Below are 19438 nucleotides of genomic sequence, written 5' to 3' on the forward strand. Positions count from 1 at the left end.
TTGTGTTGTACCCGTCAGTTGCCATCCGCCAAAAAGGCGGCGAACGGATCCGTGTCCGTCGAGACACCAACGGGTGCCACCGGACCGTTGCATTGACGGGGTCCTTCGATGTAGTAATGTTAAAAGAACCTCAACAAAAAAGTACCGCAGGACTGGGAAGAGATCGCGGGATGAGCCGCAAGAAGAGATCGGGGTCGGGACAAGCCACAAGAAGAGACCGGGACGAGATCGGATTGCGGGGTGAGGAGAGAGAGGGTGAGTTAACTTTCCGGCAAAGTCAATTCCAGGCATGCGCACTGTACAAATGCGGATCCGGCAACAGAAAAAAACGTTGCAGTGTCTGTCCTGCCATGTCAGCGGACGCTAAAATTTTGGCGGATCCATAGAAAAACGGATCCAACGGATGACCATCCGTCAAGATCCGCCGTTAATGCTAGTCAATGGGGAAAAAACGGATCCGTCAACAAAAATGGCGTATCCGTTTTTTTTGCAAAATGGCGGATTTTGACTGATGGTGAAAGAGGGATGTGTGAAAGAGGCCTAACATGACCGATTAACCCCGCTCAGCACTTAGTGTGCTGGAGCATTTTTCCAGGGTCATATCACTGAGGCTAACAACCTGACTGACACATACGAGGGGCATTCAGTAAAGATTTCCCCTGACCCACTTCTTGTAAGCAATGAAACTTGGCACAGTTATTCGTCCTTCTCTGCATAGGTGCCACCTAGGGACACGCGCTTCTCCCATCTCTTTACGCAACTGTAGACAACGTTGTGACTTTGGAAATCAGAGTCTCATCATCTGGAAAATGCTTGCCCTTCAAAAATAACTTCATTGTTGGAAAGAGGTGGAAGTCCGATGGTGCAAGGTCAGGCGAATAAGGTGGTAGAATTTAAAAGCACCAGGAGCATGCTTCCATTCAGGCAACATGTGAGTTGTGAACTGGTGCATTCTCTTGCAGAAGGCAGACACCTTTAGTGAGCATGCCACGTCTCTTGGTTTTGATGGCCTCCCACAATTTCTGCAGCAGTGAAGCATAGTATGCCCCAGTGATCATGGGACCCTTTGCTAGGAAATCCATCAATATTACTCTGTGCTGGTCCCAAAATAATGTGAGCATGACCTTGCCTGCCGAGGGTTGGACACGTGCCTTCTTTGGAGGTGGTGAGTCATGATCCTTCCATTGCATCAACTCTACTTTAGTCTCAGGATCATAGTGATAGACCCAGCTTTCAATCTGTGTGATCAGTCTGTTGAAAAAGTCTTCCTGGTTTCCATGGCACATCGTCAATAGAGCCTGAGAGCATTCGACTCGTTCCTGCTTCTGGGAAGGCGGGAGCAGCCGGGAACCCAACGAGCGGATACCTTATGCATGTGAAGATGGATGGTCTTGGATGATTTTTTCCACACTAATCTTGACATTTTGGGCTAGGTGGCAAATGGTTACGTGGCGATTTTCCAAAATGGCGACCTCCACTTGCTGGATTGTGTGTTCATCAATAGCAGAGTGGGCTCACCCTGGATTTTGCGCTGTTTGCACCGAAGTCAAACCACATTTGAATTGACGATGCCAGTTCTTGACTACATCATATATTGAGGAATCCTCACCATAAACCTCTTTGATCTGATCGAACGTCTTGTTTGATGTGCGGCCTTTCAAGTAAAGGAACTTGATGACTGCTCTGTATTCCAGCTGGTCCATTATCAAACCTCACACCACTTCAGCACCTGTAAAATCAAGACCGTTATCAGTCCTGAATTGCAAATTAGCATGTAACCTATAGAGACATATATCATTACACATGCAGTTTATGTGATAAATAGAAGGGAGTCAGGGGAAATCTTTATTGAATGCCCCTCATATCTCACCTCTAGTATTTTACCAGTGACCTTCTCACCCTTGGGAAAACTTGCTGATTGAGGAGGGGTTGTCCGAATAGTGGACTTATCCCTTTAACATATACCTGTACCCAGTGAGTGAAGCCTTTCTGAGACTATGGTAATATTCATAAGCATACAGTTATCTTCCCATGTAGGTAAATCAACATTGTCAGTCATACTATACATCATTTCATTGCAGAGACATTCAGTAAGCGTTAAAAGCATTTTTTTTTTTTCGGTTTTTGCTCTTTCGTGTTTTTCCTCCCCTTCTACCAAGAGCTATATATAATTTTTTATTTTTTCATTGACGTAGCCTTGTGAGAACATGCTTTTTGGCGGGATGAGTTCTACTTTTGAATGACGCCATCCAGCGGCTGGATGTAAAGCCCCCGTCACACACAGCGAGATCGCTGTGTGTGACACTTACCAGCGACCGGCCCCCCTGCCGGGTATCGCTGATCGTCCTGGAATGGCCAGGACATTTTTTCGATCGCTGGTCTCCCACTGCCCAGCACGCATTGCTGAGTGTGACAGGCGGGAGACCATTGATCAGCGAGCTGGCGCTGGTAACTAAGGTACACATCGGGTTTCTAAGCAGCGCGCAGCGCTTAGAAACCCAATGTGTACCTTAGTTACCAGCTCCCTGCATCAGCATGCTGGTAACTAAGGTACATGGTGGGTAACTAAGCGACGTGCGTCGTTTGTTACCCCCGTGTCGCTGGTGCTGATCGTTGGGGAAGCTGCCTGTTTGACAGCTCACCAGCGATCCTGACAAGGTCATATCGTTGTCGGGATCGCTGGTGCGTCGCTATGTGTGATGGGGCCCTTAGCTGTGAATGGAGCCGACGTGGCTCGCCTCCTGGATGTTCTTATTGAGATTAGCTGCAGCGCCTGAGAATGGCCTTTATTTTATACAGTGGATGGATCTATGGCCTCCTGGCTCTGCAGACTGTGCCACATGTCTGACCCACACTGATCTGAAATTGATTACCTATTCTAAGGCTAAATTATCAATATCTTATGCCTGGAAAATGCGTTTAAAGTACAGGATTTCACTTTTTATTTTTTATTTTTTATTTAAAGGAAATTGACGCCGATACAGCATACGATGAGTCCACAAACTATGAAGAAGACTTTGAAGTGAGTAACTTGACTTAAAGGGGTTGTCCATTATCAGTCCATTTTTAAGCACCTGAGGACCCAATTAAAAATAATAACAATGCGTATTGAACTCTTACAGCTGCGTGATGACTGCGCCGTATTTCCCGTATGGTCACATTGTTGTCCATGGGTCTGCTGCAGCCACTCGGCGGTTGTTGATTGGCTGCAGCATCCCTTCAGAGTGGACATTCACTATGACCGGATCGTCATGATTGTGCAGCCAATCATCGGCCGCCAACTGACTGCATTAGACCCGTGGCTAAACAGTATTACATTACCAGCCGGGATTAATGGCACCACCATCACTGGAGCATGCATCGTCTTTGTTTTATTGAGGCTTTGAAGTCATTAACAATGGTGGTCCAGTAGTAGCAAACTCTTTTTAAATGTCATTGTGTTTTACCAATTTATGTTACAACAAAATGTTATGAAAGCCAAAAAGTTGAGATATATATAAAAAGGTCATCTCAATTGATTGTGATCTATTACTCGTGAACATACTTCTTCTTTTTTTAGGATTACGATGATGATTTCGAAGACGGAAGCGAAGAGGAGAAGACTGCAGACAAAACCCTGGAACCCAAAGAAATTTCCAAAAATCCTGAAGTAGAGGAAATTCAGAAGGCCATGCTCCTGGAGAATGACAGCGTAACAACTATTCTATCTGCTTATAGACACAAGGCGCACGATCTTCAGGATGATGATCCAAGCACTGAAGGTTGATCTTCTTTTTTTTGGTGGGAGAGTGAGGGAGGGTTGTTTCTTTACTTTTGGTTACCTTCAAGCAGCAATTTACCTTTTCTGGATCAAGGGCCAGATTGTAAAAGGGCTGAAAAAAAAACAAAACAGGAATTTGTCGTTCGCCTTATTGGGGGACACAGAGACCATGGGGTGTATGCTGCTGCCACTAGGAGGCTGACACTATGCACAAAAAAGGTTAGCTCCTCCTCCGCCGTATACACCCCACCGACCGGCAGGAAATTCCTCAGTTTAGCTTAGTGTCAGTAGGAGGTGGACACGGGTCTTTTATTAGACCCATATCTACCTCAGTGTGCGTCGTTTCTTTGCAGGTTCCGGAGGGATACGGAGTGAACAGTCACATCCGTACTCCCACAAAGAGACTATGAGTACGGCGTGTACTGCCACCCCGTATCCTCATAGGTCTCCGGAGCAGGACCAGGAGCCTCGCACAGGTGCGTGCCAGCCGCACGGACGGTCCTTGCCCCCCGCCTCCCACCCTCTCGCCTACCAGAGCCTGAAGGTTGGATGAGGCGCGGATTTCATAGAGACAGACAGCGTGGGATTTTCAGGTACCTTTATTGTAAGGCCCCCTGCCTGGGTGAGTATGTCAGTCTTCCCTCGGCGTTTTCTCTTGGAGCGGTCGCCAGGGGGACCACGTTAGGGTCCCTGCACGCCCCGCATCCCCCCACGGTCACCGCATCCATGCAGGCCCCGGGTCTTCACGGGCCTCGTTCTGCGCTTCCCCCCCTTTTTTCCATCTCGGCAGGGGTAGCGCTGGAGTCGGGCAGTTCTGGGCAGGGACGCGGCCCGGTGTTGCGTCGCGTCTTCCGCGCCGACCCCCTGCTGACAGGCGGCCGCCGCAACTAATTTAGGCCCCGGCTTGTGTTCGGGCCTACCGCAGCGTCGCGGCCACGCCCCCCCAGCGCCTTTCTTTTAAGCGGGCTTCTCTCCCGCTCTCCCCAGGCCCTCCCCCCGCCTTTCCCTCTCCTGCCCAGCATATTATGGCTAGAGGGCAGCAATTATTAACCTTGCGAGGAGCTCCGCCCTTCCCCGGGACCCGCGCTTTTCTACAGGCAGGCGCCATCTTCACAGCCTGCCAGCCGGACGCAGCTGGAGACGCTCCCCAGCCCCTGAGAAGTTTCTGCAAGCAGCTTTTTGCCTCTTTGGGACGGCCAGCCAGACTTCTCCCTGATCTGCATCCCCGGACAGGTCGAGCAGCATCGCTTTTGGGGACACCGGACCGTGAGTAGCTCTGCACGGCAGACTGACCCTTCTCCGCCCTCTGTCCCCCAACCTTCCGGCACTACCTCAGGGGTCAGTCCTCTTCCCTCTGCCTGGACTGTAGCAATCCAATCCAGCCCGACGCCGCTCAGGAGCCATCCATAGCCCCAGGGGTGAGTGAGCCCCCCTTGCCGGGTTGGGCCTCCTCCCTATCACAGTCGGTGGCAGACCTCACCAAGGTGTCTCAGTCCCTAGTAGCCGTTCTGGATAAGTTGCCCTTGGGAGCTTCTGCGGGACCTAGCACGTCCCAGGACGTCCCATCTGAGCCAGCCAGTGTCAGTCGCAAGAGACCCAGGCAGGATCTCCAGGTGGAGTCCTCTCCTCGCCCTACCTCACCCCATACTCCCCAGCAGTCTCCCTCTCGGGCCTCCTCTCCCGAGTCAGGTGAAGCGCTTTCGGAATCTGAAGGGGTCTTAGAGCTGGATTCGGATCAGGATGCGAACATGAAGGTTACGGTGCAGAACCTCATTGCCGCGATTCACCATACCTTCGACATCACTGACGCCCCTGCGAAATCCTCAGATCAGGAGGTTTCGTTCAGACGGGCGGAAACACCTTCCAGGGTGTTTCCCTTTCATTCCGAGTTTGGGAAGATTTTTACCAAGGAAAGGGAAGATCCGACTAGACGCTTTCAAAGAGAAAAGCGTCTCGGCGTGCTGTATCCGTTCGCTAAAGAGCTCACGGACAACTGGGCCGCTTCTCCTTCAGTGGACCCTCCCGTATCCAGACTCTCTAATAATACTGTTCTTCCGCTGTCGGGTGTAGCGTCTCTAAAAGATTCTAATGACAGAATCATAGAATCCCTAGCAAAGTCTGCCTTCGAGGCGGCATCTGCGGCGGTATGTCCAGTCTTTGCTTCATCTTGGGCAGCAAAGGCTATATCCGCTTGGGCAGAGGACCTTCGGCAGGGCATTCTGGATAAGGCACAATCTGAGCATTTGGCCGATCTCGCCAATCAGATTTCCCATGCGGGGGATTATCTGCTTTCTGCTTCCTTGGATGCCGCATCTTGCGCGGTTCAGGCGTCAAGCAACATCGTGCCAATCCGACGTACAATTTGGCTCAAGGCCTGGCAGGCGGACTTGTCCTCTAAAAAAGTCTGACTAATCTGCCTTTTCAAGGAGTGCGTCTCTTTGGGTCCCAATTGGACCAGATTATTAAGGACGCTACCGGAGGTACGAGTTCTCTTCTCCCCCAATCCAAGCCTCGCAGTCAGTTCCGTCCCTTTCGGACTTTCCGCCGTTTCAATGCGGCGGAAAACCCTTCCAACCAGCAAAGGCCACAAGCACGTCAGGAAAGAAAGAAGGTCTCCTTCAGGCCCACTCCGTCCTGGCGGTCCCACCCTTCCCAGGGAAGACCACCCAGATCTAGATCTGGACGGTCTACGTCCGTATGACTATCATCGGTCTTCCGTGGGTCCCTTCCAATTGGGAGGTCGACTTCTTTTCTTCAGCGACGTCTGGTTCGCCTCAGTAGAGGACGCTTGGGTCAGAGAGGTTGTATCGACAGGATACAAAATAGAGTTCGTTTCTCTTCCACGGGATCGCTTCTTCCATCCCGTCCGCCACGGGATCCTGCCTTGATCCCGGGGTTCGGTTCGGCCATCGCCTCTCTCCTCAGCTCCAGGGTGATTGTGCTCGTTCCTGAATCGGAACGATTCACAGGGTTTTATTCAAACCTGTTTGTGGTGCCGAAAAAGGACGGGGCGGTTCGACTCATCTTGGATCTCAAGTTACTCAACAAGAGAGTTCGCCTCCGCCACTTCCGGATGGAGTCGGTTCGCTCGGTGATTGCCTCCATGAAGGAGCAGGAATTCATGTGTTCCATAGACATCCAAGATGCCTATCTACACGTGCCCATATTTCCCGGACATCCGAAGTTCCTGTGGTTTGCGATTCACCACGAACATTATCAGTTCGTCGTGCTCCCTTTTGGGCTCGCCACCGCTCCCAGGGTCTTCACGAAGATTATGGCGGCGTTGATGGCCTTGTTGAGGATCAGAGGTCTTACTCTTTTTCCGTATCTCGACGATATTCTGATCAAGGCTCCCTCCTTTCATCAGGCCCGCCTAAGTGTGGCGATCGTTCTAAACACCCTGTCCAGTTTTGGGTGGATCGTCAACCGGAAAAAGTCCTGTCTGATCCCTACTCAACGTCTTGTGTTTCTGGGCCTTCTTTTCGACACTCGTCGGTCAAGGGTATTTCTCCCACAAGACAAGATTCTTTCCCTGCAGCAGGGCGTCCGATCACTACAGATCGCACGGTTTTCATCTCTCAGGACAGCCATGAGGATTCTGGGGAAGATGGTGGCAGCAATAGAGGCAGTTCCCTTTGCCCAGTTTCACGCCAGGCCCCTCCAGCAGGCCATTTTGTCCAGGTGGAACAGGTCGGCTCTGTCTCTGGATCGTCCGGTTCGTCTTTCATGCCGGATCAAGCGGTCTCTCAACTCGTGGTTGACGTCTCCCCTCATTCTCTCGGGGCGGTCCTTTCTTCCCAGATTGGCACAAAGGACGCCAGCCTCATCGGCTGGGGTGCAGTGTTCCGCAATCACTGTTCAGGGTCGATGGTCGACTCAGGAATCAGCTCTGCAGATCAATGTCCTAGAGATACGAGCGATCCTTCTGGCTCTCGTCCACTGGGAACGGCGCCTCAAGGGCCTGCCTGTCAGGATTCAAACAGACAATGCCACAGCGGTGGCGTATATCATCCGACAAGGGGGGACACGGAGTGTCTCAGCCCTGGCGGAAGTGTCCAGAATTCTTCAATGGGCAGAGACCTTTGTTCCAACAATTTCCGCAGTTCACATTCCCGGCGTGGACAACTGGGCCGCCGATTTTCTAAGCCGCGAGGGTCTCGCGGCAGGGGAATGGTCCCTACATCCGGAGGTGTTTCATCTGCTCTGCCGTCGGTGGGGAACCCCGAACGTAGACCTCATGGCGTCTCGCCTCAAAAGGAAGGTACCACAATTCGTGTCCAGGTCTCGGGACCCCCTGGCAGTGGGCGCCGACGCTCTGGCCGTTCCTTGGTCACAGTTCGAGCTCCCCTACCTGTTCCCTCCCCTGCCTCTTCTTCCCAAGCTGTTGAAGAAAATCAAGGCAGAAGGGATTCCAGTCGTCCTCATCGCCCCGAATTGGCCCAGAAGGTCTTGGTTCGCGGACATTGTCAACCTTCTCGCGGACGCCCCCTGGAAGCTTCCCGACAGGGCAGATCTGCTGTCGCAAGGCCCGATTTGCCACCCCAATTCTCGGTCGCTCAATTTAACGGCGTGGCTGTTGAGACCGAGGTTTTGAAACGGGCAGGATTCTCTGACCGAGTGATTCATACCATGATCCGCGCCAGAAAGCCTTCCTCTTCCAAGATCTATTACCGTACTTGGAAAGCCTATTTCTCCTGGTGTGAGGCCAATGACATCGCGGCCATGGTTTTTTCGCTTCCTTCTGTTCTGGCGTTTCTTCAGACAGGGCTGGATGCGGGGCTTGCTCTCAGTTCCTTGAAAGGTCAAGTTTCGGCACTGTCCATTTTATTTCAGAAGACGCTGGCCTCCCGGCCCCAGGTCAAAACCTTTCTTCAGGGTGTGGCTCACACGGTTCCTCCGTACCGAGCGCCCGTGGATCCTTGGGATCTTAATTTCGTTCTTGGGGTTCTGCAAGGTCCTCCTTTTGAACCTCTCAGGGATGTTTCCCTTGCCCTCCTTTCTTGGAAGGTGGCCTTTCTGGTGGCCATTACTTCCATCCGACGTGCGTCAGAATTAGCGGCCCTTTCTTGCCGCTATCCCTTTTTGGTACTTCATCAGGACAAGGTAGTTCTGCGGCCTCCGCCCTCTTTACTTCCGAAGGTGGTATCTTCGTTTCACCTCAATGAGGACATTGTTCTGCCATCCTTCTGCCCGAGCCCAGCTCATCCTCTGGAGCGATCCTTGAACAAGCTGGACCTGGTCAGGGCATTGAGAGTCTATCTAGCCAGGACATCTTCCTTGCGGAAGTCAGACTCTCTGTTTATCATTCCAGACGGTGCAAGGAAAGGTCACCCAGCCTCAAAGGCCACTATTGCTCGCTGGATCAGATCGGCAATTTTGGAGGCATACCGGGTCAAGCATCGTGCAGCTCCTTCAGGGATCAGAGCGCACTCTACCCGGGCGGTGGGTGCCTCCTGGGCAGTGCGCCACAGAGCCTCCGCGCTGCAGCTTTGCAAAGCTGCAACGTGGTCTTCGGTTCACACTTTTGTGAAATTCTACAGGGTCCACACCTACGCTTCGGCGGACGCCAGCCTAGGTAGAAGGATTCTGCAGGCCGCGGTGGTGAGTCCACTGGCCTGATGGAAGTTTGTTTCCCACCCCAGGGACTGCTTTGGGACGTCCCATGGTCTCTGTGTCCCCCAATAAGGCGAACGAGAAAACAGGATTTTTTGGGTTGCTTACCGTAAAATCTGTTTCTCGGAGCCTTCATTGGGGGACACAGCACCCTCCCATGTTCTACAACTCCTGTTCTTATGTTTGTCGATTGGTTACAGTTGAGTTGTTCGTTCTGTTTTCAATCTATTCCGTTACTTCTCCTACTGCTTTCTCACTAACTGAGGAATTTCCTGCCGGTCGGTGGGGTGTATACGGCGGAGGAGGAGCTAACCTTTTTTGTGCATAGTGTCAGCCTCCTAGTGGCAGCAGCATACACCCCATGGTCTCTGTGTCCCCCAATGAAGGCTCCGAGAAACAGATTTTACGGTTAGCAACCCAAAAAATCCTGTTTTTGTGCCATAAAATAGGTGCAGGGTCCATTTCCAGGACTTCCACTCGTGGGATTGTCTCATCTGTGCTCCAAAAAGGAAGCGATCATGGATACAGCATTGTTCATTGTAGTTTATGTACATAGCACTACATCAGGCCTCACTAAAGAGAACAGCACTCATAAATGGCCACCCCAGCTGAGTGATGTGTGGCTGCCTAGAAAGGAGTAGGGTGCTCTATACTTTCTATATGGGGGCTCCTACAAATAGCTGCACAGTGCACCAAAAACATCAACCCCAATGCCACTACTCTTCTTTTTGATGTGAACAATGCATGTGAGTGACCAGAAAATTGAGGACCTTATAGAATCTCATCAAGAGCTGCAAGTGGTCTCCTGGCCGTAGGTAGTGCACCTCTGCCTTAAAGGGATTTTCCTATTAACATAGTCTCCACATTCACATGGCTTATTAAAAATGCAAAGCCATGTTATTCAGGTGCAAAAAGTCTTGTAGACAGTACACTGCTCTCCCTGGAACCATTCTGAAGTGTACAATTTGTCATTTTGTTCCGTGGCTCCATTTTTAATCATGCAAATAATTATTGCAAATTTTGCAGTCCCTTAGCAAGCGTAAATCTTCATAGAGAATATTTTCGTCAAGGTGGCTTTCTATATAAAATTTGACGCCAGCATGACTAAAATGAAAAACGTTAACAGCAAAACGGTTGCTGATCCTAACACCTAACACACATGCACCATAAATAATTCTTGTCAAATTCATGAATCCCCCATTGTTAGAGTTTTATAGTTTGCTACTAGTGTGTCAAACAGTGCAGACAGTTTTTGACTATTGCACTCAAAACTTTCTTATGTTTATTTGTAGGGCGAAGTTCCACTCCAAGAAGGAGTTCTCAGCGAGGAACATTTATAGATTTTGGATCTGCAAAAAAGCGTCAAGTTAGTGGCCAAATCTCAAACAAGCAGAAGTATGTATTTATGACTTTTAACCAAATAGCTTATGGCAGATGAGGACTTTATAACTGTGACTGTCATCCTGCTAAAAAAGAACAATTAGAAAGTTAACATTGCTCTTTGCAAAATTCACCTTGCATAGTTAGGAGAGAAAGTCCATAGTAGGGGGAGGGAGCCCTTAGTTGGGAGTGGGAGCCTGTAGTAGGGGGAGGGAGCCCGTAGTTGGGAGTGGGAGCCTGTAGTAGGGGGCGGGAGCCCGTAGTTGGGAGTGGGAGCCTGTAGTAGGGGGAGGGAGCCGGTAGTTGGTAATGGGAGCCTGTAGTAGGGGGAGAGAGCCCGTAGTTGGTAGTGGGAGCCTGTAGTAGCTGGAGGGAGCCCGTAGTTGGGAGTGGGAGCCTGTAGTAGCTGGAGGGAGCCTGTAGTTGGGAGTGGGAGCCCGTAGTTGGGAGAGGGAGCCCGTAGTTGGGAGTGGGAGCCTGTAGTAGCTGGAAGGAGCCTGTATTTGGGAGTGGGAGCCTTTAGTAGCTGGAGGGAGCCCGTAGTTGGGAGTGGGAGCCTGTAGTAGGGGGAGGGAGCCCTTAGTTGGGAGTGGGAGCCTGTAGTAGGGGGAGGGAGCCGGTAGTTGGTAATGGGAGCCTGTAGTAGGGGGAGAGAGCCTGTAGTTGGTAGTGGGAGCCTGTAGTAGCTGGAGGGAGCCCGTAGTTGGGAGTGGGAGCCTGTAGTAGCTGGAGGGAGCCCGTAGTTGGGAGTGGGAGCCCGTAGTTGGGAGAGGGAGCCCATAGTTGGGAGTGAGAGCCTGTAGTAGGGGAAGGGAGCCCATAGTTGGGAATGAGAGCCCATAATAGAAAGAAGGAGCCCATGGTTGGGGGAGGAGGAGCTCTTTAGTTGGGAGGGGGAGCCCCATTGTTTTGATGGGGAGCCCCGTAGTTGGGAGCGGGAGCCCCGTAGTAGGGAGAGGGAGCCTGAAGTTGGAAGGGGGAGCCCGTAGTTGGGTGACTGAGCCTGTAGATGTGAGCACTTTTTAGCATGAGCACTTAGCACCAACTAGTATTGGCATCTTCTAGAAGTCCTTGCTGAGGCATTCTTAGGCCTCCTTCACATCTCGGTGTCTCAGTGTGACAGTTTTCACACGTACCGGAGACACTCACCTAATTCAAATGAATGAATCTGTGCACATATCAATGTGTTTCCACTGACCATGTGTCCAACGGCAAAACTCCGGGTGCTGAAGGCAGCTCTCATAATTGTCACCTAAGATTAGCGAGACCAGGCAATAATGATGGGAGTTGTATTCAGCACCCGCTGTGTATATTGTGTGTAAAATAAATAATAAAAATAAAATGGCATGGGCTTCCATGTAATTTTCATAACCAGGAGGGGGAAAGCCCACAGATGGGTGCTGATGATATTAATAATCTGTGAAAAGGGACAATATCCAATAAGGTTCTCAAGATATCAATAACAGCTCACAGCTGTTTGCTTAGCCTTTACTGGTTAGTTTACGGGGACCCCCCAAAAAAATTACTTAGGGTCCACCTATAAATTCTAACCAGCAAAGGCTAAACAGACAGCTGTGGGCTGATATTAATAGCCTGGGAAAGGGCTCGGGATATTGCCTTGGGGGGGCAACATCAGCTACCAACATCAGCCCTTAGCCGCCCCAGGAATTTTCGCATCCATAAGATGCACTAAATCTGACACTTGGCTTCGCTCTTCTTCTTCTTCTCTGGTAATAGGGTTGGGCTTGATGTCAGCTGTTTTATGGCTGCCCAGGGGTTAGTAATGGAGAGGCATCTATAAGATACCCCCATTACTAACCCCATTGTCATATTAAAAAAATACGCAGCCAGAATAATGTTATTGAAAGAAAGACACAGACTCATTTATTTGTAATAAACACACCCCACCCTCTTTTTCCAACTTATTACTGTACAAATGAAAATAATAAAAAACTATATTCCCCACCTCTCCAATGACAATCCATTTGTCCCATGAAGAAGTCCAGCTCTGCTACATCTGGATTACATGGCTGAGCAGAGGATGATGTTGACCGCTCAACCCTGAATCCAGGACACACTGAGCTGAGCTTGCGACGCAGCTTCAATGGCGAGCGGTAACATCATAGATCACTGGCAGCTGTCCCATTCTCAGTTCAGTGTGAGCTAGATGATGAACAGCGGAAACTGTCGTGATGTCACTGCTAGCACCGTGTGAAACTATGTCAATTCCTGCATCATGATGTGCTATGTTCGTCATGACTTTAAGCTGTCACTGCATGTACACTAGCAGTGACAGTTCAGCGCCCACAGTCACTGACAGCTGAGCGGCACAAGAATAGCTGCAAAGCATTATACCTGTGATCAAAGTAAAAAAAGTGAAAGTCCCACAGAGTCACTAAGTTAAAAATATTTAAGGAGATCCTGTACTAGTTAGGTGCAGTGCATATGTTTGCATAGGTAACAGGAAACACAGCCTTATTGTTTGGCTGTGGATAAAATCTTGGCTATCAGATTCCTAGGCAATGATTAAGTCTCTGTACAAATCTATTAGACAATTTCCACGTTTGGCATTACTTCTACTTTGGCTTTATATTGTCTCCAGCTGTACATTAAATATGTTTGTATATTATTATTTTACTTAAGAATACGCAGCTTAGAAATCCTCCGACTCGTCGACCTAGATTTTTCCTCCACTTTTTCTTTACTGGATCTGCCTCCTGTGAAAGAGTATGAAATGTACATCCGGAATTTCGGAAAGACCAATACAAAGCAGGTACATAGTAATAGCAGGTCTAAAAAAAAAAAAAAATGATTCAAAACTCATACCGCGCTTGTGATATACCGTACATTTGCTGTAAGCACCATTAAATGGCGGCATTTATAATGAAAAGTCTCAGCCACTTATCTCATTATTTCAGGCTTATGTTCAATGTAACGAAGATGCTGTAGACCGAGAAATTCAGACTGAAGAAATAGATTTTGAAGAAAAGTGGACCCAGCATCCAGGGGAGGGCACTGTTGTGTGCGGAGGTAACATCAACTATAGTAATTATTAAAATTTATTTTCTTCTGTAAAGAGATATATATACTGTATATTAGAATAAAAAGGAATGTTATGATCCAGAACCAGCGTGGTTTGAAATGTGTCACCTGTGTATATTTTATAGTCCCCCCACCCAACCCCTTATTTACTCCGCCATTATATCCTCGTTCAAGATGGATTTTTTTTTTTTTTTTATTAAATGTGAAGTTTTAACATATATTTTTTTCTATTTGGGATTGCTGGATTTTCTTTATCGCTTCATTGGGGGACACAGGTAACCATGGGTGTATGCTGCTGTCGATAGGAGCCTGACACTAGGCAAAAAAGGAAAATAGCTCCTCCTCAGCAGTATACACCCACCAACTGGCTCAAAGCCTTCAGTTTAAGCTTAGTGTCTGTAGGAGGCGGACCTGGATCTGTTACCAGATCGGCATTTTCCTTTTCAGGCTCCCTGTTTGTGTTTATTAACATTTTCCCTTTGTCTTTCAGGTTCTTCTTCTTAGGGTAACAGGGTGTAATTTCTCACCTTGTTTTCCCATACTTATGCGTACTTATGCGACTGAGAGAGCAGTGTGGTGTCACCCACATCGTCCACTCTCCGGCCCGCAGGCAGGACCTAATCCCCTGTCACCTTTACGGGTCATTCCCGGTGGCCGGTCCTTTGTCTTTTCCCCACCCCACCCCTCTCGTCAGAGAGGGCTGGGAGGAAGACGGTGGTCACCAGTGGTGGCCTCCCCCTTTCTCATAAGGGGTTGATGCCGTCTTCTACACTGTCTGGAGACGGTGCGGGAAGGAGGATTCCGGATTCCAGCGACCGTCTCCCACCCGAGGGCTCCTGGTGGGATCCTCATCGCTGCAGAGGGACCGGGACTCGCCGCAGGTATGTCTCCCTCCACAGCGGCAGGTGTCATCCCGGGGTACGCTGTCCCTTCTGGACAGTTAGTGGTATGGATTTTTCCCAGGCTCGGGCTCAGCACTTGTGGACACTCCCCCTCCCTTTGCTGGCTGCACCCCTTTCCTGTCTTCCTTTAGCCAGTCACCTTTTAAATCGCGTGGTCTTTTTGTCCATTAGGAGGCATCTTCCTCCACTTCATTTGAGTCGGGCCATACCCCCATACCCCCGCAGCGCGCGTTTTTTTTTTTTTTTTTTATGGTGCACTTTTTCCGCTCTTGTCATGGAGCTTCTCCTTCCTGGCTGTTCACGCCCTCGGCTTGTCAGCCATTCGGGGGGACCTTTGTTTTCGCCGGCCGGCAGATTGACCTGACTGTTCATGCCCCCAGTACGTCAACCAATAGGACGCTTGCTTTCTCTTTTGCTGACCGATTGCAGCGCTGTGGGACAAACCGAGGAGACTGCATACCGCTGCGTGCTCTGCAGACCTGCTGGCGCTCTGCACACGAGGGACACCGCAATATCCTGCTCTCTCTGCAGACCTGCGGATACTCTGCATAAAGGGGGATACAGCTTCCACAGTTCCTTCTGCTGTTCGTCGCTGGCATCGTGTAGGCTCTGTTCTTTTTTTTTTTTTTTGTCTGGCTCCTCCACAGCAGTATCCCAAAGGCTCACCTTATGCCTATCCCTAGAGAGGCTTTTTCTCGCCCCTCTAAACCCACTGTGATTCACTATGCCTGTGGCCTTTGCAAAAGAAAGTGGTCTTCAGGCAAGTCCTCCCCTTTCTGCCTGTCCTGCAGCCTTTTCGCCATGTATGCCCCGCAGGAGCCCTCTAACGCCCGGGGTGAGAGCACTCCTCTCCTTCAGGAGTGGGCTGTTGCCATGTCACAGTCGGTCTCCAACCTGACTAAAGTTTGACAGTCCCTGGTCCAGGTCCTGAAACGACTTCCATGTTTGTCCAATGCCACCAGTGCTCCGAACGCCTTTCACGGTGATTCGCACGCACCTGACCACGACCTTCATAGGGACAAATCGGGCACAAGGCAAAGCAAGCGAGCTCTTTCCGGTTCTTCCTCCAATTCTCCAGGTCCCTCTGCATCCTCCTGGATGCATCTTCCCACCCCCCACCCCCATACCTCCTCCTCAGAGGCGGCTTTTGGGTTGGATGTGGGGATGTAGATTCCCAGTCTGTCTGATACTTTTAGTCTGACCTAAAGGATGCAGGATATGGTCAAATTACCCAAACTCGATGAGGCACCTGTTCAGGAGCACTCCGTCTCCTTCAACCGGGTAGAACATCATTTGCGGAATCACAGGGAATTTGATGGGATTATGTCCAAACACTGGGAATACCCTGACAAGCGCTTCCCAGGAAGGAAGCAGCTAGATATTCTCTATCCTTTTAGCCCAGACCTTGTTGGTAGATGGGAGGATACCTATACGGAAAAGAAATACCAATAGTATACTGAAAATGTATATATACTCCGATTATCTATTATAGAATATAGCCCAAACAAAAATACAATCAAAGTGCAAATAAAAAATGAATTATTTTATTCGATATACCACAAAAAAGATCTCAAGACATATAGTATCATTTAAAGGCAAAACAGACATGATGTTGCAAAAAGCGATTTTATTCTTGTTATCATAGTAACATAGTTAGTAAGGCCAAAAAAAGACATTAGGCCATCTAGTTCAGCCTATAAAATTCTGTCGGAATAAATCCCCAGATCTACGTCGTTCTAAAGCACCTAACAATAACTGTAAGATACAATATTGTTACGCTCCAGGAAGACATCCAGGCCTCTCTTGAACCCTTCGACAGAGTTCGCCATCACCACCTCCTCAGGCAGGGAATTCCAGATTCTCACTGCCCTAACAGTAAAGAATCCTCTTCTATGTTGGTGGTGAAACCTTTTCTCCTCCAGACGCAGAGAATGCCCCTTGTGACCGTCACATTCCTTGGTATAAACAGATCTTTGAAGAGATTTTTGCATTGTCCCCTTATATACTTATACATGGTTATTAGATCGTCCCTCAGTCGTCTTTTTTCTAGACTAAATAATCCTAATTTTGCTAATCTCTCTGGGTATTGTAGTTCCCCCATCCCCTTTATTAATTTTGTTGCCATCCTTTGTACCCGCTCTAGTTCCATTATATCCTTCCTGAGCACCGGTCCCCAAAACTGTACACAGTACTCCATGTGCGGTCTAACCAGAGATTTGTACAGAGGCAGTATAATGCTCTCATCATGTGTATCCAGACCTCTTTTAATGCACCCCAAGATCCTGTTTGCCTTGGCAGCCGCTGCCTGGCACTGGCTGCTCCAGGTAAGTTTATCATTAACTAGGATCCCCAAGTCCTTCTCCATGTCAGATTTACCCAGTGATTTACCGTTCAGTGTGTAATGGTGATATTGATTCCTTCTTCCCATGTGTATAACCTTACATTTATCATTGTTAAACTGCATCTGCCCAAGTTCCCAACTTATCCAGATCCATCTATAGCAGAATACTATCTTCTCTGGTATTGACTGCTTTACATAGTTTTGTACCATCTGCAAATATCGATATTTTACTGTGCAAACCGTCTACCAGATCGTTAATAAATATGTTGAAGAGAATAGGTCCCAACACAGCGACCCAGTTAGAGAATCTACCATTTATAACTACCCTCTGCTTTCTATTATTAAGCCAGTTACTTACCCATTTACACACATTTTCCCCCAGACCCAGCATTCTCATTTTGTGTACCAACCTCTTGTGTGGCACAGAATCAAACGCTTTGGAAAAATCAAGATATACCACATCCAATGACTCAACTTGGTCCAGTCTATAGCTTACCTCTTCATAAGAAATGATTAGAGTGGTTTGACAGGAGCGATTCCTCATAAACCCATGCTGCTATGGCGTTAAACAGTTATTCTCATTGAGATAATCCAGAATAACATCCCTCAGAAACCCTTCAAATATTTTACCAACAATAGAGGTTAGATTTACTGGCCTATAATTTCCAGGTTCACTTTTAGAGCCCTTTTTGAATATTGGTACCACATTTGCTATGCGCCAGTCCTGTGGAACGGACCCCGTCACTATAGAGTCTCTAAATATAAGAAATAATGGTTTGTCTATTACATTACTTAGTTCTCTTAGTACTCGTGGGTGTATGCCATCCGGACCCGGAGATTTATCTTTTTTAATCTTATTTAGCCGGTTTTGCACCTCTTCTTGGGTTAGATTGGTGACCCTTAATATAGGGTTTTCTTTGTCTCTCTGCATTTCACCTAGCATTTCATTTTCCACCGTGAATACCGTGGAGAAGAAGGTGTTTAATATATTAGCTTTTTCCTCATCATCTACAACCATACTTTCCTCACAATTTCTTAATGGGCCTACACTTTCACTTTTGTTTCTTTTACTATTGATATAGTTGAAGAACAGCTTGGGATTAGTTTTGCTCTCCTTAGCAATGTGCTTCTCTGTTTCCTTTTTGGCAGCTTTATTTATTTTTTTAGATAAAGAATTTTTCTCCTTATAGTTTTTTAGAGCTTCAACGATGCCATCCTGCTTTAGTAGTTTAAATGCTTTATTTTTACTGTTAATTGCCCCTCTTACTTTTTTGTTTAGCCACATTGGGTTTTTCCTATTTCTTGTCCTTTTATTCCCACAAGGTATAAACCACTTACAGTGCCTATTAAGGATGTTCTTAAACATTTCCCATTTATTTTCTGTATTCTTATTTCTGAGGATGTTGTCCCAGTCAACCAGATTAAGGGCATCTCTAAGCTGGTCAAACTTTGCCTTCCTAAAGTTCAGTGTTTTTGTGACTCCCTGACATGTCCCCCTAGCGAAAGACAAGTAAAACTGTACAATATTATGGTCGCTATTTCCTAGATGCCCAACAACCTGCAGATTTGTTATTCTGTCAGGCCTGTTAGATAGTATTAGGTCTAAAAGTGCTGCTCCTCTGGTTGGATTCTGCACCAATTGTAAAAGATAATTATTCTTGGCTATTAGCAGAAACCTGTTGCCTTTATGGGTTTCGCAGGTCTCTGTTTCCCAGTTAATATCCGGGTAGTTAATGTCCCCCATAACAAGGACGTGATTATGGGTTGCAGCTTCATGTATCTGCCTTAGTAGTAAAATATCATTAAAATGGGGGCGTGGCTATGCCGTGACAGGGAGAGGACGCTAGTGGAGAGAGCTCCTCATAATCCTGCCATATCCTGGTCCCTAGACCTTTTTCTGGCGGCTCACCTGCTGCTGGCTGGACCTCCCTCGGACGCTGGGACCCCTTGGGCGCTTTGTGGCAGGTCGGGAGACGGATCCTGAGAGCGGGCGACGGGGGAGATAAGAGCGGGCGGCTGGTTCTCCCACGAGGCGGCGGCCATCTTGGGCGCGCAGCTCAACTGCTGAGAGCTGCAGCGCCGGCTTCCCACTGCTGCACCGCCGCCGGGCAGAGAAGAAATCTGACTGACAATCCGGGGGAGCGCGAGGTGAGTGCCCTGGGAAACGGGCCCCTGCGCGGTATCCCTCTCTGCCTATCTACTCACTACCAGCTGGCGCCATCATTAAGGGAGGCTTTGTGCACCCTCTCTCACTGCAGCTGCCTCTGCGGGACCCCCTCCCCCCTCCCTCCCCGGGCCATAAAGATCATCTGGACTGTGCCTTGCTGCTGCCCTGGTAATCCCTCAAACGTCCCTCTGTAGTTTGATTCACAATTAACTGTTACCAGCCCGCTGTGATAC

General features: G+C 48.8%; 1 protein-coding gene across 2 annotated transcripts in view; it reads left to right on the plus strand.

Annotated features, from left to right (window-relative positions):
* DYNC2I1 (dynein 2 intermediate chain 1) overlaps positions 1 to 19438 on the plus strand; it is a 135933-nt gene that overhangs the window by 44720 nt on the left and 71775 nt on the right. For both annotated transcript variants that reach the window (XM_073581612.1, XM_073581613.1), the window contains 5 exons: positions 2966 to 3022; positions 3560 to 3761; positions 10666 to 10768; positions 13397 to 13526; positions 13672 to 13783. In XM_073581612.1, coding sequence (XP_073437713.1) covers positions 2966 to 3022; positions 3560 to 3761; positions 10666 to 10768; positions 13397 to 13526; positions 13672 to 13783 — 604 coding nt within the window. The remainder of the gene's footprint in view (positions 1 to 2965; positions 3023 to 3559; positions 3762 to 10665; positions 10769 to 13396; positions 13527 to 13671; positions 13784 to 19438) is intronic.

Source organism: Dendrobates tinctorius, unplaced genomic scaffold (genome assembly GCF_039654945.1).
Source record: "Dendrobates tinctorius isolate UK_male_01 unplaced genomic scaffold, ASM3965494v1 ptg000070l, whole genome shotgun sequence".
Lineage (NCBI taxonomy): Eukaryota > Metazoa > Chordata > Amphibia > Anura > Dendrobatidae > Dendrobates > Dendrobates tinctorius.